At 55.0% G+C, this 25,522-nt stretch overlaps 1 protein-coding gene across 1 annotated transcript; it reads left to right on the top strand.

Annotated features, from left to right (window-relative positions):
* NDUFS2 (NADH:ubiquinone oxidoreductase core subunit S2) lies at nt 1-25,522 on the top strand. The gene is made up of 14 exons (XM_038383127.2): nt 1-225; nt 1,888-1,994; nt 6,198-6,388; nt 9,810-9,930; nt 10,925-11,037; nt 11,930-12,004; nt 13,014-13,091; nt 13,981-14,066; nt 14,941-15,060; nt 15,559-15,688; nt 17,079-17,174; nt 17,941-18,024; nt 24,642-24,699; nt 25,311-25,522. The coding sequence occupies exons 1-14, from the start codon at nt 140-142 to the stop codon at nt 25,346-25,348; spliced, it is 1,383 nt and encodes a 460-aa protein (XP_038239055.1). The 5' UTR covers nt 1-139; the 3' UTR covers nt 25,349-25,522.

Genomic DNA, 25,522 nt, shown 5'->3' with positions numbered 1-25,522 from the left:
TGGTTTTCTGGCTATTTCGAAGACGCCTCCTTTGCCCTCACTAAATATGGCGGCTCACCGCCAGCCTTTCCTACCGGGTTGAAGCTGCGGAGGGCGGCCGTGTACTTCCGACCCGGCTCGCCGCGGCGCCGCTGGGAAGATGGCGGCGCTCAGGGCTCTGCGGAGGCTGCGGGCACCTTCAGGGTCATGGCTCCCGGGGCTCCGGCTGGGGGCAGCGCCGAGCAGGTGAGACCCAGCCCGGAGCCTGCCCGCACCCTCCATCCCCCGCGACCCTCCCCCGGGGACTTCTCCTCCCTCTCCTGGGATCTCCCCGTCTGCCCCCCTCGTGATCCTTGTCCTCTCCCCAGGGACCCTGCCCCCTTCCCCAGCGGGAACCCCTCCCCTGCCTTCTCCCCCACGCAGCCCCCCTTGCCTGCCTCCGGCACCCCACCCTCCACATCTCTCCCCTGGGATTTCCCCTTGCCCGCCCCCGCGACCCATTCCTCGGGGATCCTTCCTCTGCCTCCTGCCCCTCCCTTGGGACCCCTTCCCCATGTTCTGCACCCCCAGGATCCTCTGGACATTGTCATCTCCCCTGGTGGGGACCCCATCTTCCCTGGGATCTCCTGCTGCCCTCCCTAGGGAATCCTACTCTGCCTCTTCGGCACCTCTCCCCGGCCTCCTGTTCTCTTGGGATCTTCCTCTTCCTCAGGGACCCTTCCCTTGCCCGCCCCCCCGACCCTCCTGGGCATTGTCATCCCCTCCCTGGAGACCCTGCTCTCCCTGGGGATCCATCCCCTCCCCCTGGGCTTTGCTAGCTCCCCACATGGGGACCTGTTCTCCAGCCCCCAGTAAGAACACCGTACTTGGTTCTTAGCATAGATCTCTGCGCATGCCGTGGGGCTGTCCACTTTGTTACTCCTGCTGCTGCAAACAGGACCCAGAAACTTGCCTCCTGCAGCAAACAAACTGCTATGCTCCTGACTGGTTCCTGTCACTGTGTGGCTACTGGGTGGCTGTCATACAAGCCCCCTAGCTTGTGGGGCAGGTGTACGTGGTGCCCTTGTGACGGAGTGGGCATACTGCGCATTGAGGCACGTTTGAGGTTTTTCTCAGACTTCCTTGCTGATGACACTTGATCTGGGAGACTAGCTGGCTCAGGAACTTGGGAATGAGCCATGAAGCTTTTCTCTGCATGGTTACCTCTTCGAATCTTGCCAGCGTAAGTCTGGACTTGGATGGTTTATGAAATGAGTGGAGAGGCTGTCTTCCTCCCACTGCATGACTATCCATGGCACAAAAGTCACCGCCCCGTGGATGCTAACTGACCCCTTGGCAGAGAAGCAAGACCAAGGATTGAGTGGGCCATGGAGACTGAACTCCCCTCATCCTTAGACAGGCCCCCTTGATCAAGCTTGAGGGTGGTTGGTGGGGAGTAATGTGTGGGCAGCTTGTACTGCTGCTCCTCAAACTATGGAGAAATAGGCTCCCGGGCTGCCAAACCGCTGCATTCCCAAGGATAAAAGGAGTACTTGTGGCACCTTAGAGACTAACAAATTTATTAGAGCATAAGCTTTCGTGAGCTACAGCTCACTTCATCGGATGCATTTGGTGGAGCTGTAGCTCACGAAAGCTTATGCTCAAATAAATTTGTTAGTCTCTAAGGTGCCACAAGTCCTCCTTTTGTTTTTGCAAATACAGACTAACACGGCTACTACTCTGAAACCATTCCCAAGGATGAAGCTCACTCATCCAAGACAGAGTCTCGCTTTCAGTCCCCATTTTCTCCCTTCCTCCTCCATCTGCCTGGCAACAACCCCTTTAAAAGCCCACAGAATCTGAGACTACAGACAGGCAGGTTGAATGAACTTGCTGTGTTTGACACCCTTTCCTTATCTCTGTGTCCAGAGGCTCAAAGCAGTGGCAGCCGGATGTCGAGTGGGCCCAGCAGTTTGCAGGTGCGGTCATGTACCCCACCAAGGAGACTGAGAAGTGGGTGCCTCCTCCCTGGAACGGTGAGTTCTGTCGAAGACGCCTCCCCCATTAAATGCACTGTCACCATGTGGATGCTCTTGTATTGGTGATTGTCATGTTTTAAGTTTGGAGCCAAACCTGCTGCTGGGGTGTGCAGTCCCACCTCCGTGGACATCGCTGGACTTGCAGCTGAGTGGCCTTCTTGGGCCCAATCCTGTAGTGAGCTTTGTGTAGATGGACCCCTGCATCTTCATGGAGCGTATTGCCTTACATTGTCCAAGCTGAGATAGTGGGAAAACAGATGTGGTCAGCGTGGAGGGAGCTTCCTTAGTTTAAGGTGATTTGGTTAAAGAAATAGATCTGGGTCTGGTTTTTTTTTTTTAAAGATTTTTTTTTTTTAAATTAGTGTCTCCCTTTTTATAGAAATGATCCCATGGCTTTTATTTTAATGTAAGTGGAAACAGGATTTTGGATTTGAAACGTCTTTTTGTTGCATCTGAAACCCGAACACACATGCACGAAGTGATGATGGGGACAGGTCACTTATACAGAGTGCTAGAGATCGCCATGTAAGATGGGCTGATTTGAACCTGTGTTTTAACACAGCCAAACACAAGCAAAGACTGCAGGTCACGCTGACAGGATGGGGGGCAGTATCCTGGAGTGCAGTGACTCTGAATAGGCTGTAGGAATAGAGCTGCTTGGATAACTGATGTTTGGGTTTGCTGGCCACGCTGGGGGAAAAAAATCGATTTGAGTCACAAATTGTTTCAGTTGACCTGAAGCAGCATTTTCCCTCTCTTCCCCCCCCCCCCCCCCCGAAAACTTCATTAAAAAAAATTGTGCTCGGCTCTAGTTGGGCTGGGCATTGCATGTATGTGTGTCCTGGTAGATAACCAATTGGATAGGAGTTGTGTGATGCAGTAGCTAAGAGGGCTTATGTGATCCTCTAGCTGTATAAGCCGGGGAACGGCCATTTCTGAATACTGTGTGTAATTCTGCTGCTCGTGCTTCAGACTGTTGACAAATTGGAAAGGTTTCAGAAAAGAGCCACAGGAATGATTCACTGTCTGGGAAACCTGCCTGAGAGACTTAAAAAAAGGTCAGTCTAATTAGTTTAGTTTATCCACAGAAGGATAAGGGGTCACTTGCTCAGTTACAGGCAGCTACCCTGGGAAGAGGTTTCTGATAAAAGATGGCTCTTTAGTCTACCAGAAAAAGGCATAATTTGATCCAGTGGCTGGAAACTGAAGCTAGACTAACGGGTTCGTCTACACTTACATTTTATAGCGCTCTAACTTGCTGGCTCAGGGGGGTGAAAAATCTCCCCCCTGAGTGCAGCAAGTCTGAGCACTTTCAAGCGCTAGTGTGGACAGGCTCCAAGTTCTGGGAGCCACGCTCAGAGCTATTCCCCTCGTGGAGGTGGATTACCAGGAGCGCTGGGAGAGCTGTCTCCCAGCGCTCGCACGTGATGATGCTCACACTTCAAAGCGCTGCCATGGGAGCACTCCCGCGGCAGCGCTTTGAAGTTTCTAGTGTAGCGGTAGCCTAATTCAGACTACAAATAAGGCATGAATCTTTATTGGTGAGGGCAGGTAGCCACTGGAACAATGTACCGAAGTGTGTGGTGAATTCTCTGTCAGGAGAAGTCTTTAAGGTATTTTCTTTAAAAGATTTGTAGCTCCATCCCAAGATATGGGCTGGACACAGGAATCATGGAATGAAATTCTCTGGCTTGTGCCATGTGTGTCAGGCTAGAAGTTCAGAATAGTCGTTTCTGGTCTTAAAGTCCATAAAACATCCCTCAGCTGCACTGGAAATCTTGACCCTAGTGCATTGCGTGTGAGATAAGACCCCAAATGCAGGAAACTGGGGGAGAGCCTCAGTGGGAAGAAGTCAGGATAGAAGCTTTCCCATTGCTGTAATTCAGTGGTTCTCAAACTTTAACATCCTGTGAACCCCTTTCACTAAAATGTCAAGTCTTCTGAACCCCTTCCTAAAAATGAATATTTCCAGGGTTTTTCTCCTTTATCTGAGTATAAATGATAAAAGCAGTGATCTTGGAAATATAAAATTTGTTTTTGACATGCTTATTACTCACTATTTATTATTAATTATTATCATTACAGTATTTTTATTACATTATAAAAACAGCAACACTCTTCCAAGATCTCACTTTCATAGCTTGTATCACTCTGAATAAGCCTGTTATAAGACAAGGCTCTTATGTATCAGATGTGAAACAGCATGAAGATATTTAAGAAGCCAACTCAAAGAGTTCTCCCTACACAAGCATTCAGGTCTTGAGCAGTCCAGGCAAACAATGCACAGCTTAAACTTACAACAGCTTAAACTTGTTCTTCATAATAATTTTCAAAACAATACTAGCTGCCTATTTAATTTTAAAAACAGCAAAAAATATCTACCTTCCTTTCCATTTCTTATAAGGAGTCTTGAAGTTTAAATCTCCTCAGTGTGATAGATATGTTTGCTTTGATCTGCTTAGCTATTGGAAATCCGGGGTCTCCAGGCTGCTGGACCCGTGCTGCCCAGAGACCCTAGTGAGAACTCAGTCCGCCATTAGGAAATTTTTTCCCAAGAACCCCCTGCAATATTTCGCAAACACCCAGGGGTTTACGAGCCCCAGTTTGGGAACCACTGCTGTAATTTATGCTGCTGCTAGTTAGAAGGAAAAGGCGTTTTGCGTGAAGTACTGATTGGGATTTTTAGCTGGCTTGTCCCTTTAAGCCAAGTGTCCCAGTAGCAGGCAGATGAACCTGTGAATGCATTCACAGTCTTTCTGGTCACTGAGACGTGCTGCCAATGGATTGAAAAGCAATCAATCATAGGCAGCCTAACGTACAACCTATAATATTTGGCTAAAGACAGCTGACTAGTGTCTCATGGTGTAAGCTGACTGCTGCAGGGGTCAGGAAGGGATTTCTCTCCCCATGCAGAATGCATTAAGGGGCATGCTCCCCTCCTGTAAATGCTCTGGTCTTGGCAGCCGAAAGAAGAAAGAGGCAAATGCTCATTCTGTGTGAGACATTGTTGGGGGGAGTGTATTCGGGGAGGAGCTGGGTGGGCTGCATGGCCCTGGTGGTGGATGGGCTGCGTGGCTGTAGAGTTGTCTTTAGCAGTTTGCTGCTCTTCATGTGTGTTTTGAGGGGCGGGGGGAGAGATAGTGTGGTTTAGTGCTGTGTGTCCAGGTGAGCAGCTCTAGGCCTGCCATTGTGGGAACCCGTACATGAGGTTCCCTGTGCTGAGTCACTGTGGGGCTGCCCGGGGCCTTTAACCCATCGCCAGGGCTCTGCCAGCGAGTGGTGAAATTCCACCATGTGTGAATGCTACAGCGACTCCAACTGGCCTCGCTGAGCTCCGTTACTCTGACTGTTATGTGATTGTCTCTGGAGTTTATCGACTCCAAGGGGCGGTGCATTCGGGTCGCGAGTGTCCAAGAGAAACCTGAGCTAAAGAGACGCTTCTCGAGCTATCTGCAAAGGGGAAATGACTCAAGCTGGAAGGGGAAAGCCCCCAAGGGCCACATTGGGAATTCTCCCACTTCAGCAGCCCCAGGAGGCGTGCAGAGAGGGGAAATGTGGTCAGTTTTTTTTTCATGAGATGCCTGCAAGATTTTCCTCCCGCTCCCCTGCTGGACAGAGACCAAGTTTGGGACAGTTTGGCCCAGACGAGGCTTCCTCCTGGGTGGCCCCTCCAAAGCAAGTGCTGAGCTTCTGTGCCGGGAGCCAGCTTTCGCCCTTCGTTCCTGCTCTCCCTCCTCACCACAGCTGGACACTCCCGGCCTCTGGACTCGTGGGGTGCTCGCTGCTCTTTAGCTTGTGCTGGGCATAGCGAATGGTGGGGTGCACTCACTTGAGTTGCCCAGAGAGCAAATGAACCCCCTGCATAATGTGAGAGAAGCAGGGAGGCCGGAGAGCGACAGGCGTGGGGCGGCCACTCCCACAGACAAGCCCAGTGCTCTGCAAGGCTGAACTGCTGGACAGGTCTCCTTGGCCTGTGGCTCCACTCCTCAGTTTTGCAAGGGAAGTGGTGGGAATCGCCCTGGCCGGGAGGGGTGGAATAGGGCTGCCCAGCCGTGGGGCATGCGCCTTGGGGCCTGAATTCCCTTCCATCCCCGAGGTCTCAGCCTGCGAGTTCCAGTGCAGTGGGGCAGGACGGCCGTGCGTCTCCCTGGAGTGCTCTGCCATCTCACGGCCTCTCTTGCTCTCCCCATGCCTGAGCAGACAAGGACCCTCCGGCGGAGAAGAAAGTCTCCAACCTGACGCTGAACTTCGGGCCCCAGCACCCAGCCGCCCATGGGGTCCTGCGGCTGGTCATGGAGCTGAGCGGAGAGACCGTGAAGAAATGTGACCCCCACATCGGCTTGCTGCACCGTGGCACAGAGAAACTCATCGAGTATAAGACCTATCTCCAGGTAACCGCAGGGGTGGGGAGCTGTGATCCCTGGGTCCCTGCCTGAATACCCCAATCCCAGGGCAGCAGTGTGGTGGGCTCCATCGGCCTGTTGCTCTCAGCCTAGTGCACTCCCGCAGTGCTCCAAGGGCTTTTGCACCCAGCCCCGCTGCCCCTCGAGGGCCCAATCCTGCAAGCCCAGCTCCCACTGCAGTCCCTGGGAATTCCCCAAAGTGTCTACATGACGGGGCCCCAGGGGTTGAGCTGCTTCCCGTACTTGCTCTCTGCCTGCCCCATCCCCTGTGCCAGCCCGGATTGCGATTCTGGAAACAACTGATGTCCCAAAGGGAGGGTTGTCTCAGGCCTTTAACCTCTTGCATGTGAGTGTCAAGTTCTCTCTGCCCCAGAAAGAGACGGGGGCCAAATCAGGGCTTTGGGGTTCCCTGCTCTTCTACCCCACAGCCCTGCCCTGCAGTCAGCAATGCTGTCCCGGCTGCCCTAGTGCATTCCAGCCTGTGGTGGGGGCCCCTGGAGGCAGTCTGCCTTGCCCATACTGCAGAGTGACCTGGGGCAGCCTGTCCCTTTCAGCTGCAGGTCCTGCCCCTTGGAGTAAAGAACAAGGGGTGACACAAGCAGGACAAAAAGCACACACGCGCGTGTGTGTGTGTGTGTGTGTGTCTTGTTTAACAAGAGACATCAGCAGCCTCTGAGGAAGCTGGGAAGATGAAGCGGCCTGCCAGACTTTGCATTAGGGCCTCGTAAACAGAGCTCCCTTGATTTATTGTCCAGATCAGATGTAACCTTTCTAGCTGCCGGGGAATCAGCACTTGAAGTAATCCAGCCCAGTAAACATGGGACAGGAGCCAGACAGAGTTATGGGTGCCAGAGCACTCTGGACGCACTTGGAGGCAAGACGGAGGCAGCTTAGTGACGTGTTCCCTTGGCGGCCCAAGCTGGCTGTAGCAGCGCAGAGTGTAATGCCCGGCTGGCCTTCAGAGGCAGGCGATTCCCAGTGAGCGAGTTCCTATTCGTGCCCCGTAAATTGCGGGGGAGGCAGGAGGGCACATGCTGCCAGTTTGCCCACAGAGGGAGCAGGACCAGGGCGAGCGTTGAGCAAAGGGGAAGCAGCGGTCCCCTCCGTCAGAGCAGGGAGGCAGCCCGCTGGGGGTGGACAGCAAAAGGTGTGAATGGTGAAGGCCTGTTGGGCTGGCGACTTGCTCTGTGGGCGCTGTTCAGCTCATCAGCGTTAGCCAGTGTTTGTGCCAGGCTCTGGGCGGGAGAGGGGCTCCTCTGTCCATGGAGAGACATGCCAAGTTTCACTTCCCTGTTCAGTTTGCTGGGGGCTGGTGCTTCCCTCATGCCAGCCTGTTCTGTTTCGCTTTCAGGTCCTCATACGCTGACTCAGTGCTGTTCGGAGGGGGTGTTTGAGGGCTAGAGGAAGATATGAGGGTCAGGATCCTGGTTCTGTCACTGACTCCTTGGGCAGATCACTGCATACCTCCGTGTCTCAGTTTCCCTGCTTGTACACGAGGGATAATCACCATTCAGCCCTGTGATAAAGAGATCCCCTAAGGCAGGCTCTGCTCTGTTCTTTGCGGAGACCAGGAGGGTGACGTGCGCGAGGGACGAGCTGCTTCTGCTCTGAAGAGCAGGTGGAGGGGACCGAGCACAGCTGGCATCCTGGGGACTGCCCAGAGGCTGAGCTGGGCAGAATGCTGGGGGTGGAGATGATCTGATAGTTCCCTTCCTCTGTGTGCTGCTGTTTTAGAAGCACAGGGAGCGTGTGCAGTACAGCTCTGTCCAGGGGCTAGGCCAGCAGCTGGGGGCTGGAGGGATAGATTCAGATCTCACTGGTGCATTGACGTTAGCAGAGTGCCTCCTGCTTTACACCACAGAGCCCTGGTCAGTCGTCGGCAGCACTGAATCTGTGTGGCTTCCATAGCGCCACTTCTCCCGCTTTAACTGCAGCGGTCGCTTGGTCCAGAGGAGAGGGTCGGTTACCAGCTGTACCGTGCCGGGGATGCCGAGTGCCTGCCCGAGTGCCAGCAATCCGAGTGCTGCTGCCTAGGTGTGCGAGCAGTGTCCGTGCACGCCCTGCGGAGACACAGCTCTGTGATCTGACCCCCTAGCTCCAGGCACCTGCCTCGGAAGGCTGTTCATATGGGCCTTGCAAGCAGGTCAGGGTTCGGTGGCGGGTAGGAACTTTCCTCTGCTCCAAGCTTGGCAGGCCGCTGTAGCTATTGACTTGTAGGTGAACAGGAGGAAGCTGTAGAATGTGGAGAGCAAAGCCTTCTGGGAGTTGTAGTCCTTTGTTGGACTGTAACTTCCTTTGGACTGTGAAATAGATTCATAGATACTAAGGTCAGAAGGGACCATTCAATGTTTGACTTCTGCGGGGAGCAGGTGTTTCTCACTGCAGTGCTGCTTTGGCCTTGGAGATTAAGGCTGAGGGAGACCTGCATTGGGGCTCTCCAACCTCTTGTGCTGGTCTCAGTACAAAACCACATACTTTGGTTCTCATCTCAACAAAGGAATTACGTGGGGTACATGTGCCATAAGAAATTTCCAACTGTCTAGGCCAGCAGTTTTCAAACTGTGGGTCATGCCCCTGTAGGAGGACCTGGAACAATGTCCAGGGGTGTGTGCACGGTGGGGCCCACGCCAGCCCCCACAAGGGGGCAGGAAGGAAGTTCCACCCAGTTCCACTCTTCCCCTGGCTCTGCTCCAGCCCTGGCTGCAGCTGTGGCCCTGGCTCTGCGGCCCAGCTCCGGGCCCCGCTGTTGGCCGCCAGGTCTGCTCCTGGTTCGGGGCAATGCGAGGTGCAAATACATTCTATTACTTGTAAGAGGGTGTGTGAGAGGAAGAGTTTGGGGACCAGTGATGTAGGCTTTAGGCTGGGCTCCTCCCTGTGCACAGTGGGGCTGCTCTCAGGCCTGCATGTATGTTACTTTGATTGTGCCAGGTCTCGTGTCTAAGCAGAGTTGGGCCTTGTCAGTCCTTGGGTGGACGACTCCCTGCTAGCCTTGGCGATGGTGAGTCCACAGGGGATGCTCTCCCCTCTCAGCACTGAAGCAGTGCCCAAGGCACCAGGCTGCCTTTTGTCAAGCTGTGAAATTGAGTCCTGTCTGCTGGTGGTGCTCTGCATATTTTGCGAGGTCGGGATGCTGACTCAAGTGCTGTTGTCTGATCTCATCTCAGGGAGGCCAGAATGGCCCCAGTGTCCCTGCAATTCTAGCTGGCTGCTGAGCTCCTTCTCTCCTCTGGGCAGTGGCACTGGGTGCGGTTCCTCTGCTTAGGAGTGGGTGAAGGGATCGCTGCTTTGTAACTGGTCCCATGAGGGTTGGCATGCTCCCAGTGCCAGGCTGTGTCTGCAGGCAGTGGTCCTGCCAAGTGCAGGGTTAGCGAGTGCCGGACAGGCGTTTGCAGGCTGTTCTCTGCCACAGGCTTTGCCGTATTTCGATCGTCTCGACTACGTGTCCATGATGTGCAATGAACAGGCCTACTCCCTGGCGGTGGAGAAGCTGCTAAACATCACTCCGCCCCTGAGGGCTCAGTGGATTCGAGGTGAGTGATCCCCTCCTCTTGACCTGTGTTCCCTTCCCGAGCTCACATTGGTTGCCTTGGCTCTGTGGAGGCGGGTCCCAAGGACAATCAGCTCCTCCCCAGTCCTCCTCCATATGCCCCTCCCTACCATACCTGTCCTGTGCTTTCTAGCTGGCACCCTGGCAGGGCGTCTCCAAGGCCAATGCCCATTTGTTTGTCCAGGTAGCCGGCTGGGCCCTTTCTAGGAGCATAGGAGTTGCCAGACCCCTTTCAGTCAGTAGTTGGCTTATGCCCTGGTGCTTCTGGCCAGAGCCCATCACCCATAATGCACTGAGGGATCAAGACGCTCGAGGCTATTTTAGCAACTGGGGGTCCCATGCCTAACACTGCCCTGGGGTTCCCTGGCATTCTCTCTCCCTATGGTGGGCATCAGGAGTGCAGGTTACGGGGAAGAAGCCTCTGGGCTATCCTCTGAGCTTGGGTGAATTTCCTCCCTTCATATCCCACCCCTGCTCCCACGTCACCCAGTGCCTCAGAGCCCACTGGTGCTGTTCTGAATTAGGCCAGAAGAGGGCATGAGGGAGAGGGCGGAAAAAAAAAAAAGGCAGGCTTCCTGCTGCAATGGGCTGGGCACCTACCTTCTCCTGCTCGTCTTTCCTAAAGACGGATCTGCCCTGGGCCCGTGAAGGGCTGAGCCCACGGCTGGCACTGCCCCTTCCCCGTGTGCACGGGTGTGTCGGATGCACGCTGCCCGGTCTTCTCCTTCCCCGTGTGCACGGGTGTGTCGGATGCTGCCCGGTCTTCCCCTCCCCCCCCCCGCGTGCGTGTGTGTGTGTGTGTGTGAGAGAGAGAGAGAGAGAGAGAGAGGTGCACACTGCTCTGCCCGTCTGTGTGTTGTTGGACACATGCTGCTCCGCCTGCCCCTTCCCCGTGTGTCTGTCAGGCGTATGCTGCTCTGTCTGCCCGTCTCTCTCTGACTGGGGTTCTCTTCTCCCCCTCTTCCTCCACCCCGCAGTTCTCTTTGGGGAGATTACGCGGCTTCTGAATCACATCATGGCTCTCACTACTCACGCTCTGGACATCGGGGCCATGACCCCCTTCTTCTGGATGTTTGAGGAGAGAGAGAAGGTAAACCCCACAGCTGGCTCTAACCGGAGCCAGCAGCTCCATCACAGTAGAAGGACAGGGCAGCCAGACGTCAACAAGTTGGTGGCCCCTCTGCTCCAGCATCCTGTCCCTGCGAATGGGCCACGGCACGAGCCTCCTCAGCCAGTGCCTAGCCTCAAAATGCAGCTAATGGGCCAGTGCTGTCTAAGGAGATTTCCCTGGCCAGCCAGGGAAGGTAATGCCCGGTGTCACCGGGGACCCCTGGAGCTCAGTCCCAGGCAGAGCCAAAGGCCCCAGATCTGGAGTGGGGTGATTGGCCCAGAGAGGAATTCCCCCTCGGCCCAAGGCGCGTGCTGACAGCAGCCTGAGTCAGATGGTGCTGCCCATGAATCAGCTGCTAGCTCGGCCATTGCTGAGGATTCTGCAGCCCAGCCCAGCACTAAGCAGCTCTGTGCCAAAGGCAAGGGGTAAACTGCACAGGCCCCATGTATCCTGCTTTGTCTTTCTCCGCTACGGTGCTTCCCCAGGCTGCTCTGCTGCCTGGCCCCCTGGCCCTGCTTGGCACTGGCTGGGGCTCAGCTGGCAGCCTTGAAGAGATGGACTCCTTTCCCCCTTCTGTGGAACACGCTGGTGCTTCCTAGTTCACCAAAGAGGCCGTGGAACGGGGTGTGACCAGTCCATGCCAGGGCGTTGGCAGGGAGAGCCGTTGGCTGTTCCCCATGCCCCCAGGAACAGTGTCTCTGGGGTGCTCCGTGGGATGCATCCTGCAGGGCTGGGATCACCCCAGGGCTGGGAGGGTGGTGTGGGGGGCACTTTAAGTCTGGCCAGCCAACCTGGTTTGCTTGTGCTCTGTGCCCTGTGGGCTCGGGGTGCTGGGCATGTGGGTGAGCAGTGCTCTTTCTGTCCCCTGCAGATGTTTGAGTTCTACGAGCGGGTCTCCGGGGCCCGGATGCATGCGGCCTACGTCCGGCCAGGCGGGGTGCACCAGGTACAGCCAGTGGCATGTAGCTCTCCTCTAGCGTTTTGCTGGCCTGGTCCATACAGAGCTGCGTCCTCCTCCCTCTGACCCCATGCGCTCAGCGTGGGGAAGCCTGACTGGCCGCTACAGCATGAGGTCCGGGTGTGGCCCCAGGTCCTTGTCTGTGGACCATGGTGCCCTCTGCAGCTCACAAAAGGACCCGGCTCCCAGCCTCCTGCCTGCAGCTGCTTGGGGGAGCTGGGGTGGGCAGAGCCGCAGAAGGAGCTTTTGCTGGATTGGGCATGAGCACCCAAGCGCCTCCCCCTTTCTTCAGTAGCGGTACTTCTTGCAGTGGCACCCCAAAGCCTGGGGCTCGAGGGAAGCCCCGTCTCTGCTGAGTCCCGGTCCAGTCCCTGCTGCTGAGAGCCCTGCAATGCTGGCCTTTCGGGAGGGCTTTTTGCCAGCCCTTACCACTGCCAGGAGCTCCATTCAGGGAGGGGCTGCGTCCCCCTTCTGCCCCCTGAGAGAGAGGCCCCCGAGGGAGGATCCCCTCACCCCACCATGGAGGGACTGTAAGGCAGCCAGCTGGAGATGCTCGGTGCTCAGGCAAGATGGCAAAATGAGACTCTTGCAGCTGAGTGTTTCTCACCCCCATGGCCCCGAGCTGGGGGAGTCGGGTCCTTCAACTCTCCCCATAAACTAGTGTCATAGGATCTGTGGCTGGTCAGGCCAAGGCAGGATCCCAACCTGGGCTCCTCTGTCCCTCCTCCAAGTTGGCTTGATACCTGGAGCCAGGCAGCGGCTGCGCCTGACTGGGCACGTGGCCTCTTGTGAAGGCCAGTTTTGGTTTTGAATAGAAGTGGGGCTCTGGGCTGGGTTGGTAGGAAAGTAGGGAGTGACTGGGACCTCGTCAGCACCCCTCAGACATGGCAGCAGCCCCAGGGCCCCCACTCCTTAGGTGCTGAGAGATCCCCCGAGTTCTCCAAACTTGTGTGTGTCGGTCAGATTCTGCCTCTGCTAACCCCCTATCCCCCTACAGGACCTGCCCCTGGGGCTGATGGATGATATTTACGAGTTCACCAAGAACTTCTCCATCCGGATCGATGAGTTGGAAGAGGTGTGGCTCCCAGGATGAGTTGCCCTGTGAAATGGGGATGGAATTGTTCTCTGCAGTCAGCCCCTGCTGTTCCCCAGGGAGGGGACCCCTGCTTGGGACCTGGGAACGTCGGAATCCTGTGTGTGTCTCTCTTCCCCCCCCCCCCCCCCCCCAAATTCCCTTCCAGCCCCAGGAGTCCGCATGTCTTAGGGTTTGAGAAGGGTTTTGTGCATTCCATCCTCTCTCCCACCCTGGGTCAGGCCAATGTAGGATTGGCCCCTGCAGCCTCTGCCAGGTCTGTGTTGACTGATCCAGCCTCCAGTGCACTGCTCAGTCAGTCCAGACAAGGTTTCCTTGCAGTGAGCAGCTAATACATCCACGAAGGGAGCACGGGGTGGGGTGTGCTTTTACAGGGATGAGGAAATCTGTGTGTGTCTGGGAACAGGGAGGCTGATGGCAGAGCTAAATACTTAGCAGGCCCCGCTGTGTGTGGAAGTGCTATAACCTGGCGGCTGGGCTGCTCTGCTTGATCATCTCATAAGTAATTTGTAGTCATTGATGACCTTATGGCACTCTTCCTTAGTCAAGGTGTTGATTCTGGTGTCCTAGGCAAGGTCAAACCTCCTGTGATTACATCACCTTCAAGAGTGGGAAAAGCAGAATCCCATCTCCAACTGCAGGGGAAATTGAGGGAGGTGCAGAGTGTGAAGTGATCATGGTCTGTTAACACTTGCTGTGTTCCACTCCAGAGCTAGCCGCATTTCAGCGATGGGGAGGGTATATATGTGGGGTGAAATGCCTCCAGGTGCTTGGGTGCTGTATCGTACATGTGCCTGCGAGCAGCCGGGCTGAGTGTGCGGAATGAGTGCCGGGTGACGTTTCCCTGTGCTCGCTCCCTGTCCCCTGGCAGATGCTCACTAACAATCGGATCTGGAAGAATCGCACGGTTGACATTGGAGTCATAACTGCAGAGGAGGCTCTCAATTACGGTTTTAGGTATGGTCCTTGCCCAGGGCAACGTGTTGTAATGCAGGTCGGAATGGGGGTGGGAGCGTCCTGGGACGATGAGGTCTGTACGCTCTCTGACCCCTCCCCTACGGTCCGGCCTTGCTGGTTTGTCAGTGGATGGTTGATGGTGTTGAAAGCAGCGAGAGACCCCAGTGCATGCGCTTGAGGAGATGGTCTGGGGGGGAAGCGGTCGTTGGGGCTGCTTCGGGCTGTCCCCCCCCCCCCCAGGTGCCCTGGAGTAGGTACAGCATGAGGAGTGCGCCCCCTAGAGGTGAAAGGGGGCTGCGTCAGGGCCTATTCAGCTGGCTCTGTGCTGAGGCTGTGAGTCGGGGCTCCGTTGGCCACTTGGGTGCTGGCGCCTGTTGTGGAGAGTCCCCTGGAGAGGAGGCCTGGCCTCAGTGGGTCGGAGCCCCCCCCCCCCAATGTGCAGGGAGCTGGGCAGCTGGCTGGGGACAAAGGAGGTGGATGCCTCACTACTGCCGCAGTATACCTTGCTGGTGGTTTTCCCTTCGGCAGTGCCACCTAATGGCTAGAGCTAAGAGAGCAGAGTCCTGAGATCTGTACTTGACTCTGCCCCTGCCCCCTCGCTGTTCCTCGGTTTCCCTAGCAGTGATGGGCTAATAGCGGCCTGGCAGGGTGGGGCTTAATCAGCATCGGAAGCTCTTGCCAGGCTGATGCCAAGTGCCCAGGCTAAGGTAGAAACTTCCTCTGGGTGGCGGATTTGGGAATGGCCCCCTGGAAGGGTGACGCTTTCGTCCGCCGTGTCTGGGGCTGGCCACTGCCAGGCAAGGATCCTGGATGGGGTGGAGACACAGCCTGGGTCCTGCTGCTCGGCTAACTCTTCCCTCTCTGCCCTTCCCAGTGGTGTGATGCTCCGTGGCTCTGGAATCCAGTGGGATCTTCGCAAAACCCAGCCCTACGACGTGTACGACCAGGTGGAGTTTGACGTTCCAATTGGATCACGGGGTGACTGCTATGACAGGTGCCTTCCACGTGTGGGGTGGTGGTTTGCTCTGGGGAGGGCCATGTCCCATGGTGAGCTCTCCAGGGAGGGGAGACTGACCCCAGGGAGGGCCGTGTGCTGTGGTGAGTTCTCTGGGGATGAGGGGTTGACCATGGGTAGAGCTATGTCCCATGCCGAGTTCTCTGGGTGGGGGCTAAACCTGGGAGTGCCACATCCCATGGGAGGTGCTCATTGCTCAGGGACATACCCAGAGGCTGCCCTTGCAGCACAAGGACCATTCTCAGGATCACTCCTTTCCCCCTGAGGCGTCTATCCCTTGTGCAGTCTCTCTGTGGCCTGAGTCACGTGACAGCAGCTCCCTTTGCGGGCCGATGGGGCCCAGAGCGTCCGTTCCATCGAGAGTCCAGCAGGGCTGGGCGTCGCCTGCCAGGCTGTGTGTGGCTCAAGCCAAGCACCTTCCTCCATGCGGTGCCCAGGCTGGAATTGCCCGGGCTAAGCTGCTTCCCCCCGCGGCAGGTACCTGTGCCGGGTGGAGGAGATGCGCCAATCACTCCGCATTATCCTGCAGTCTCTCAACAAGATGCCCGAGGGAGAGATTAAAGTGGATGATGCCAAAGTCTCTCCTCCCAAGAGATCCGAGATGAAGGTAAAGGAACATGGGGCCTCCCGCTCCTGGGGCCTCGACTCTTGGGGAGGGAACACATGTCTGTGACAGCCTCGGGGGAGGAGGGGCTTGTGTCAGAGCAGGGGACTGTGGGGCAGGGCTCCTGCCTTTGGGGTGGTTGGATGCCCTGAGGAGTCAGGACGCCTGGCTTCTAGGCTCAGCTGTGACGCTTCCCTCCTGTGGGCACAACGCTGGCCTCATGAGAGGGGGCACAGGGCTGCAGCCCAGCTGGAGAACACCGGTGCTGCTCTCTCATGCCTTTCTCTGAAAGGGAAGTGGGCCAGCAGCCTCACGGTGTGACAACTTCCTGGGTCTCTGGCTGAGTGAGTGAAGATGGCTGCAAGCCACTGGCAGCTGCTGGCCATGGGCGATTCCCGTTTCCCTTTGTTCCTGTAGTGTGACCTCACTTTGCTATGGAGCGCTGAGCCCTGCGGATGCTGGGAGAGCAGGCAAATGAAAGGGTTGTTTGGCTAGCAGGTTCGAAGTTGTCCAGCACCTGGCACATCGGGCTGGGTTGGGCTGGGCTTGGCTCTCAGGTGCTGCCACAATATGAGTCACTGACGAGGATGAGAAGGAAGATGGGCTTGTGACCAGCACTTAACCTGGGAGACCTGGGTTCAGCTCCTAGGTCTGCCCTGTGTGACCTGGGGTGTCGCTAGCCCTCAGACTGCTTCGGTTTTGCAAAAGGGGGAGAACAGCCCTTCCTTTTTTCACCCTGCGTCTGCCGTGTGTGTTCAGCATGGGGCCTCTTGCTCTGTGCGGCGACGGGGCTGCTCTTGTCTTACCGCAATACTCACAATCCAGATGGAAACTGCCTTTGATTGGGGGCCCCTGGTAACACAGTTGCCATCTCTGGGATGGGGGCAGGTCAGGGTATCTGTCGCCCACAGGGGAAGAAATGTCTTTGCCCGGATGGGACCCAAGATGCGGGCCCTGACCCCTTGTCACTAAAGACTGGGCTCCTGGGGATGGAGGAGGGGTGCTGGTCCCGCATCCAGGCCTGGGAACTGCATTCCTGGTCACTTCCTGCCCAGAGCTGCTGGGTAATGAGTAGCGATACACACGGCAGTGTCCGTGCCCCTCGCAGGGCTGGGGAATCTCGGCAGCTGTGTTTCTGGAGGAGAGGAAGCGAGTCGCAGAGAAGCAAAGTTACTGCGCCAGTGTTGTGCCATGAGTCCAGTGCCAGGCCTGTCCGGTGCTGCCTGCCTGCCTGCTGCGGCACCCCAGGGCGGCTGTCCTTCTTGCTGGGGGCTGTGTGTCCGTGTTGGGGTGAGGACCCATGGAAATGTTTGCTCCGTATATTGCTGTGTCTGTAGCCGAGGGCTTGGGCGGTCCAGGCCACCTGTCTGACTCTGAATTCCCTTCTGCACAGACCTCCATGGAGTCACTGATCCACCACTTCAAGCTGTACACAGAGGGATACCAGGTGCCACCTGGAGCCACGTACACAGCCATCGAAGCCCCCAAGGTACCCTGTCGGCGGGGTGTACAGCCCTTTGCCTTTGCCCTGGGTTCTCTCCTCCCTCACAGGGCAGCGGAGTCATGGCCCCCCCGGCTGTGCCTTGGTGTAGCCCTGGCTATGGGGGCAGGGGCATGTTCCAGTGCCATCACAAACCATGGGAGATGTCTGAGCTCCTGCAGCCACGTCCGGATGGCTGGGGGTGCATTAGAGCTGCCGCCCCCACCAGTCAGCGAGAGCGTGGCTGGCTGCAACTGGCACTGCCTATGGGAATGGGCTGGCACTATAGGACAGTAGGAGTGTGTTGTTACTGGCTAGCAGTTGCACTGGTGACGTTCCATCGGCGCTCCCTGCTCCGGGGAGGGGAGGGTCGGATTCCCAGGGAAGTCTCTGGGTCAGCTATGGGTGCAGGCTGCAGATGGGGTCCTGGGGACAGGCCCAACTCAAGGTGCTCCCCTCTGGCATGGGGCTCCTGTCCCTTTGCCCCGCATGACTTGCTGGTTCTGCTTAGTTATGTGATGAGCTGCTGGGTTTAGATGTGTCCCAGAATCCTTTATGCCAGCTGCCTTGTGCCCATGTGGGCTCCCCTGCCCCCACCCATGCTGCAGCTGGGACAGGCTTGCCTCGCCCGACCCAGCAGGTGCAGGGGGAGACCCTGTGGGAGGAGGGCACCAAATGTCACCCCACCTTGGACACCTCTGCCCGGTGCAGCCATCTGGCTGTGAGGGCTGCAGAGCCTCTGCCTGCGTTGCCAACTCCCTACTCTGTCCTGCAGGGTGAGTTCGGCGTCTACCTGGTCTCCGACGGCAGCAGCCGCCCCTATCGCTGCAAGATCAAGGCACCTGGCTTCGCTCACCTGGTAAGAGATTCCCTGGGGATGGAGGCTGCTGGGGCAGTCTGGAAAGGGGGGATTTCTCGCTTTAGGGGTGCTGTGGGGACAGTCTAGTGGAGGGGATGGGGTGTCTTGCTTAGGGGTGCTGCAGGGACAGTCTGGGGAGGAAGGGGATCGTGTGCCTCACTTAAGGGCACCGCAAGGACAGTCCTGGGCGTGTCTCGCTTTAGAATCATAGAATATCAGGGTTGGAAGGGACCTCAGGAGGTCATCTAGTTCAACCCCCTGCTCAAAGCAGAACCAATCTCCAATTTTTGTCCCAGATCCCTAAAGGGCCCCCTCAAGGATTGAACTCGCAACCCTGGGTCGCAGGCCAATGCTCAAACCACTGGGCTATCCCGCTCCCTAGGTGTGCCGTGGGGGCAGTCTGGAGGAGGGGGTGGGGTGTCTCGCTTTAGGGGCGCCGTGGGGCCAGTCCTGGGCGTGTCGCTTTAGGGATCTGCCGGGACTCTACAGCTTCCCATGTTGCACGGGGAGCCCCTGTGAGCAGTGGCTCGGCGCTAGGTGCCCAGCACCATCCGAGCTCTGCCCATCCTTGGGCCGGATTACAGGGTGGTGCTGCCCTGCAGCTTCTAAAGCAGGATGCTTGAGAAAGGGGCAAACTGTAACTGCTCTTTTAGTAGGATCTACACAAAAACAGTGCGCTTGAGATATCACATTTATTATAATAACACAATTGGATTTAAGACCAATAACTAATATCTAATACCGATGTGCACGCACGCACGCATCAAATGTTCTGCAGCTGCTAGATAGTTACCAATCCTGAATGTAGCTTGAGTTCATGGCTTGGGTTCACAGCTTGTGGTGGCTAACTGGCCAGAAAAGCCGGGCACAAGGAAGAACCGGGTCTCTGTTGGGCATGCACCGATGTCCTTCCATGTTGGCAGCGGAATGTTACCCTCCAAAGTCTTCCATCTCACCATCCTTTTCGTAGGGTTGAGTTTGAATCCAGAGTCTATTGGTCTTACTGTGTCACGCTGCCTCTGGGTTTGGTGTGATTGATCACCCGTCAATTGCAGACATGACTTTCAGCCTGGGATCTGGCTTTGATGTACCTTCAATTGTACTTTTGTTCTTTTCTTTTGAGGGTGGACTCCTCTTACTTTACCAGGGCTGTTGTCTGCATCTTCAGCCGTTGGTGTTTACACTTTATTTCATCAGCACGGGCTGGGGCTGGAAGCTGATTCCATCATCCATACATACCTCATTCACACATCTAAACTACACTAATCAGATTACAGCAGGGTTTTGCAAAAATGAAGTGAGCATTTTAAAATGGAGTTTGGGACAAGTTAAAATGGAGTTTGGGCTACAACATGGACAAGTGTAAGGAATGGCAAACAGTGAACAGAAGTTACAATGTTGAAGCAGTGCAAGTTTCAGTGATTTAAGCGGCAGTTGGATTGAAAGTGAAACTCAATTAGCCAGCTATTGGGGTACCTGGTTTTATGAATGAATGTAGTTTCATTCGTAAAACTTTACTTATGAAGTTATATTAATAAAGTGAACAATTAAAAACAATTTAATTGATCAGTTCTACATTGTCCCCCTTTTGACCCTTCAATCCAGGGGTATTGAATGGGTCCCACTTCATAGAATCATAGAATATCAGGGTTGGAAGGGACCTCAGGAGGTCATCTAGTCCAACCCCCTGCTCAAAGCAGGACCAATCCCCAACTAAATCATCCCAGCCAGGGCTTTGTCAAGTCTGATCTTAAAAACTTCTAAGGAAGGAGATTCCACCACCTCCCTAGGTAACCCATTCCAGTGCTTCATCACCCTCCTAGTGAAATAGTGTTTCCTAATATCCAACTTAAATCTGCCCCACTGCAACTTGAGACCATTACCCCTTGTTCTGTCATCTGCTACCACTGAGAACAGTCTAGATCCATCCTCTTTGGAACGCCCTTTCAGGTAGTTGAAAGCAGTTATCAAATCCCCCCTCATTCTTCTCTTCCGCAGACTAAACAATCCCAGTTCCCTCAGCCTCTCCTCATAAGTCATGTGTTCCAATCCCCTAATCATTTTTGTTGTCCTCTGCTGGACGTTTTCCAATTTTTCCACATCCTTCTTGTAGTGTGGGGCCCAAAACTGGACACAGTACTCCAGATGAGGCCTCACCAATGTCAAATAGAGGGGAACGATCACCTCCCTTGATCTGCTGGCAATGCCCCTACTTATACATCCCAAAATGCCATTGGCCTTCTTGGCAACAAGGGCACACTGTTGACCCATATCCAGCTTCTCGTCCACTGTAACCCCTAGGTCCTTTTTCTGCAGAACTGCTGCCGAGCCATTTGGTCCCTAGTCTATAGCGGTGCATGGGATTCTTCCGTCCTAAGTGCAGGACTCTGCACTTGTCCTTATTGAACCTCATCAGATTTCTTTTGGCCCAATCCTCTAATTTGTCTAGGTCCCTCTGTATCCTATCCCTACCCTCCAACGTACCTACCTCTCCTCCCAAACTTGCTGAGGGTGCAATCCACACCATCCTCCAGATCATTAATGAAGATATTGAACAAAACCAGCCCCAGGACCGACCCCTGGGGCACTCCACTTGATACCGGCTGCCAACTAGACATGGAGCCATTGATCACTACCTGTTGAGCCCGACAATCTAGCCAACTTTCTATCCACCTCATAGTCCATTCATCCAGCCCATACTTTTTAACTTACTGGCAAGAATACTGTGGGAGACCATGTCAAAAGCTTTGCTAAAATCAAGGAACATCATGTCCACTGCTTTCCTCTCCTCCCCTCCACAGAGCCAGTTATCTCGTCATAGAAGGCAATTAGATTAGTCAGGCATGACTTGCCCTTGGTGAATCCATGCTGACTGTTCCTGATCACTTTCCTCTCCTCTAAGTGCTTCAGAATTGATTCCTTGAGGACCTGCTCCATGATTTTTCCAGGGACTGAGGTGAGACTGACTGGCCTGTAGTTCCCAGGATCCTCCTTCTTCACTTTTTTAAAGATGGGCACTGCATTAGCTTTTTTCCAGTTGTCTGGGACTTGCCCTGATCGCCATGAGTTTTCAAAGATAATGGCCAATGGCTCTGCAATCACATCCGCCAACTCCTTTAGCACTCTCGGATGCAGTGCATCCGGCCCCAGGGACTTGTGCTCATCCAGCTTTTCTAAATAGTCCCGAACCACTTCTTTCTCCACAGAGGGCTGGTCACCTCCTCCCCATGCTGTGCTGCCCAGTGCAGTAGTCTGGGAACTGACCTTGTTCGTGAAGACAGAGGCAAAAAAAGCATTGAGTACATTAGCTTTTTCCATATCCTGTGTCACTAGGTTGCCTCCCTCGTTCCATAACGGGCCCACACTTTCCTTGATTTTCTTCTTGTTGCTAACATACCTGAAGAAACCCTTCTTGTTACTCTTTACATCTCTTGCTAGCTGCAACTCCAGGTGTGATTTGGCCTTCTTGATTTCACTCCTGCATGCTTGAGCAATATTTTTATACTCTTCCCTGATCATTTGTCCAACCTTCCACTTCTTGTAAGCTTCTTTTTTTTTTGTTGAAGATCAGCAAGGATTTCACTGTTAAGCCAAGCTGGTCGCCTGCCATATTTACTATTCTTTCTACACATTGGGATGGTTTGTCCCTGTAACCTCAATAAGGATTCTTTAAAATACAGCCAGCTCTCCTGGACTCCTTTCCCCCTGATGATGATCTCCTAGGGGATCCTGCCCATCAGCTCTCTGAGGGAGTCAGGTTTCAGAGTAGCAGCTGTGTTAGTCTGTATTCTCAAAAAGAAGAGTACTTGTGGCACCTTAGAGATTAACAAATTTATTTGAGCATAAGCTTTCGTGAGCTACAGCTCACTTTATCGGATGCATTCTGTCAGTCTGCTTTTCTGAAGTCCAGGGTCCGTATTCTGCTGCTCTCCTTTCTTCCCTTTGTCAGGATTCTGAACTTGACCATCTCCCAGGTTCCCATCCACTTTTGCTTCCCCTACTAATTCTTCCCAGTTTGTGAGCAGCAGGTCAAGAAGAGCTCTGCCCCATTTGGTTCCTCCAGCACTTGTACCAGGAAATTGTCCCCTACACTTCCTGGATTGTCTGTGCACTGCCGTATTGCTCTCCCAGCAGATATCAGGGTGATTGAAGTCTCCCATGAGAACCAGGGCCTGCGATCTAGTAATTTCCGTGAGTTGCCAGAAGAAAGCCTCGTCCATCTCATCCCCCTGGTCTGGTGGTCTATAGCAGACTCCCATCACAACATCACCCTTGTTGCTCATGCTTCTAAACTTAATCCATAGACTCTCAGGTTTTTCTGCAGTTTCATACTTGAGCTCTGAGCAGTCATACTGCTCCCTTACATACAATGCAACTCCCCCACCTTTTCTGCCCTGTGTGTCCTTCCTGAACAGTTTATATCCATCCATGACAGTACTCCAGTCATGTGAGTTATCCCACCAAGTCTCTGTTATTCCAATCACATCATAATTCCTTGACTGTGCCAGGACTTCCAGTTCTCCCTGCTTGTTTCCCAGCTTCTTGCATTTGTGTATAGGCACTTGAGATAACTTGCTGATTGTCCCTCTTTCTCAGTATGAGGCAGGAGCCCCCCTCTCTTGCGCTCTCCTACTTGTGCTTCCTCCCAGTATCCCACTTCCCCACTTACCTCAGGGCTTTGGTCTCCTTCCCCCGGTGAACCTAGTTTAAAGCCCTCCTCACTAGGTTAGCCAGCCTGCTTGCGAAGATGCTCTTCCCTCTCTTCGTTAGGTAGAGCCCATCTCTGCCTAGCACTCCTCCTTCTTGCAACACCATCCCATGGTCAAAGAATCCAAAGCCTTCTCTCTGACACCACCTGCATAGCCATTCATTGACTTCCACGATTCAACGGTCTCTACCCAGGCCTCTTTCTTCCATGGGGAGGATGGACGAGAAGACCACTTGCGCCTCAAACTCCTTTATCCTTCTTCCCAGAGCCACGTAGTCCGCAGTGACCCGCTCAAGGTCATTCTTGGCAGTATCATTGGTGCCCACGTGGCGAAGCAGGAAGGGGTAGAGATCCGAGGGCTTGAGGAATCTCGGCAGCCTCGCCGTCACATCATGAATCCTTGTTTTGTGTAATTGTTTTAAGGCTATAAATGTGAGCCTGTGGTTTTAGCTTAAAGTAAATCTGTTTTATCCAGCAGCACATGCCAAACACTTTCACCATAACAGTCAGGATTGCTAATAGAACAGCGATGGGATGAAGAATTGTATCTAGAACTGCTCACCAGGTGGGCTGCTCCTACAACACTCTGTCCCTGGGTCTGTGATCATTACAGTAGTTGTTGTCATTGTAGGGCACAGGTGATCTGTTGCAAACAAACCAGTCTAAAACCATTACAATTGACTAAACACCAGATATAACATAAGCACAAATGCACACAATTATAACTATAATAATTGGGAATACAATAAAATCATCATCATTACAATCATTGGGTACAGTGACAAACAAAATGAGGCCCAAGTTTGATGATGCAATAGCCATCAAACAATTAAAGTGAACCCTAACCCTTAAGTGTAAGGAATGACAAACAGTGAACAGAAGTTACAATGTTGAAGCAGTGCAAGTTTCAGTGATTTAAGCAGCAATTGTATTGAAAGTGAAACTCAGTTAGCCAGTTATTGGGGTACCTGGTTTTATGAATGAATGTAGTTTCATTCATAAAACTTACGAAGTTATATTAATAAAGTGAACAATTAAGAACAATTTAATTGATCAGTTCTACATGCCCACTGCTTGTAGCTCCATAAGCTGAGTGGGCTGGGGATGGGACACTTCCCAGGAGCAACCCAGGTGGTTCAGTGGAGGTCTCTTCTCTCTAAGCCAGCAGAGGCCCCAGCACTGTGCTGGGGAGCTCATTAGGGGGCAATGTTCCATGGGAGTCAGCGCTGACCCCAGTTGCCCACCATGGCACTGGGGGAGTAGGTTGGGGCTATGTGGCTAGGTGAGAAAGGAAAGAGCCCCTCACTCCCCGGCCCAGCTCGTGAGATGAGACCGGTTGGCCTGGGTGTCCTGGCCTCATGGCAGCCTGGCCAGTGATTGTCCTGACCACAGTAGCTCGGGCTGCATAGCTCTGCACTTCCAGACAGTTGCCTGGTTGCCTGTCTGCCAGGGGGAGGCACCCCCCACCCCCAGCATAGGATTGTTCCCTGCAGGGTAATTCCAGGGCCTGGCCAGGCTGTTGCATCCCAAGTGCTGGCACAAGGGTGTCTCTTCCTTGGGGGAAGGGCTGTTCCAGAGCTGCCTGCAGCCCCGGGGAGCCCAGGCTCCTGCTCTCGTCGGCCACGCGGAGCTGGGCTGGCCTGTCCCCGGAGTCCTTGCCCCGGCTGCTTTGCAGGGCCCCGAGGGAAACCAGAACGGAAAGCAGCCATTTCAGCAGGGAGGCAGCAGCTTGCAGGGCCAGCGGGCTCCAGGCTCCTGCCCCGCCCTGCAGGTAGACTGCTCTGGGAGGCTGCTGCATGGGCAGGGGTCCAGCTGGCAGCACTTGTGCAGCTCTGCAGTGGCTGGGAGGCTCTGGGGTAATGGAGCCTGGGTCTGGCTGCGCCTCACTTGCTGGCTCTCTTCCCCCCAGGCTGGCCTGGATAAGATGTCGAGGGGCCACATGCTGGCAGACGTGGTGGCTATCATCGGTATGTTGGGTGCTGGGGCTCCAGGGCAATGGGCACAGAGTGGGGGAGGGAGAGGCAGAGGCAGGTGGTGCGGGCAGCGAACAGCAGAGAGGAGAGGGGGGCCAGTGATCCAGAGTGGCTGGCATTGCTGGGCAGGCGTATAGGTGCCAGCTGGTTGGGAGGAGCCTTCCTGAGATGCCAGGGCCAAGCAGAGAGCCAGATCTAGGGTGCCCTTTTCCCGGCACAGCCCTGCTGACTCCAAGCACCTTGCCCCCGGCTCCTCTTGAGCCAGTGGGGCAGTGCCTGCTGGTGCGCTGGGTGCCCCAGCTCCCCTGCAGGGGGCCTGAGAAAGTTGGGCTGCTCCAGTGGTGCCGTTGGCTTCCTGGCTGCTGGCGGAGGGGCCCGCGACAGCTCCTCTGGACAAAGCAAGGCTGGCGGAACTGCGTGACGGGTCCTAAACCCCCAGCAATTCCCTGGCGCTGCTCCCATGCCCATCCTGCCTGACCCCCCAAGAGGGGGCTTGGCGAGGGGGAAGGGGCCTTGCGCCTGGGGCCAGGAGGGCTAGTTTTGCCTTGCTGGATGCCAGGAGGAGTCTCTGCCCTGCCCCGTCTAACAGTCTCTCTCCTCGGCAGGCACGCAGGACATCGTCTTCGGGGAGGTGGACAGATGAGCTGTTGGGCCTGCGGGCGGCTGTCTGCGAGCCCCGGTGCATCGACCTCTGCTCCCTGCCTCTGTGCGCGGCCCCTGTCTGAGCGGGACGTTGTGCCGTGTGTGTGTGTACACACATCTGTGTGCACTGGCTGCTCTCCGTGCATGGGGCTGCACCAATAAAGCTCCCTCTGCA

The sequence above is a fragment of the Dermochelys coriacea genome, chromosome 24 (assembly GCF_009764565.3).
Source record: "Dermochelys coriacea isolate rDerCor1 chromosome 24, rDerCor1.pri.v4, whole genome shotgun sequence".
Taxonomy (NCBI): domain Eukaryota; kingdom Metazoa; phylum Chordata; order Testudines; family Dermochelyidae; genus Dermochelys; species Dermochelys coriacea.
Note: the sequence above shows the minus strand (reverse complement) of the source record. Positions and strands in the feature narration are given on the sequence as shown.

What these genes read in the sequence shown, in the direction of transcription:
- NDUFS2 (XM_038383127.2), top strand. Translation starts at nt 140, where the DNA reads ATGGCGGCGCTCAGGGCTCTGCGGAGGCTGCGGGCACCTTCAGGGTCA. An exon ending in GGATCGATGAGTTGGAAGAG is followed by an intron (nt 13,092 to 13,980) that starts GTGTGGCTCCCA and finishes GTCCCCTGGCAG; the next exon opens with ATGCTCACTAACAATCGGAT. An exon ending in CACCTGGCTTCGCTCACCTG is followed by an intron (nt 18,025 to 24,641) that starts GTAAGAGATTCC and finishes TCTTCCCCCCAG; the next exon opens with GCTGGCCTGGATAAGATGTC.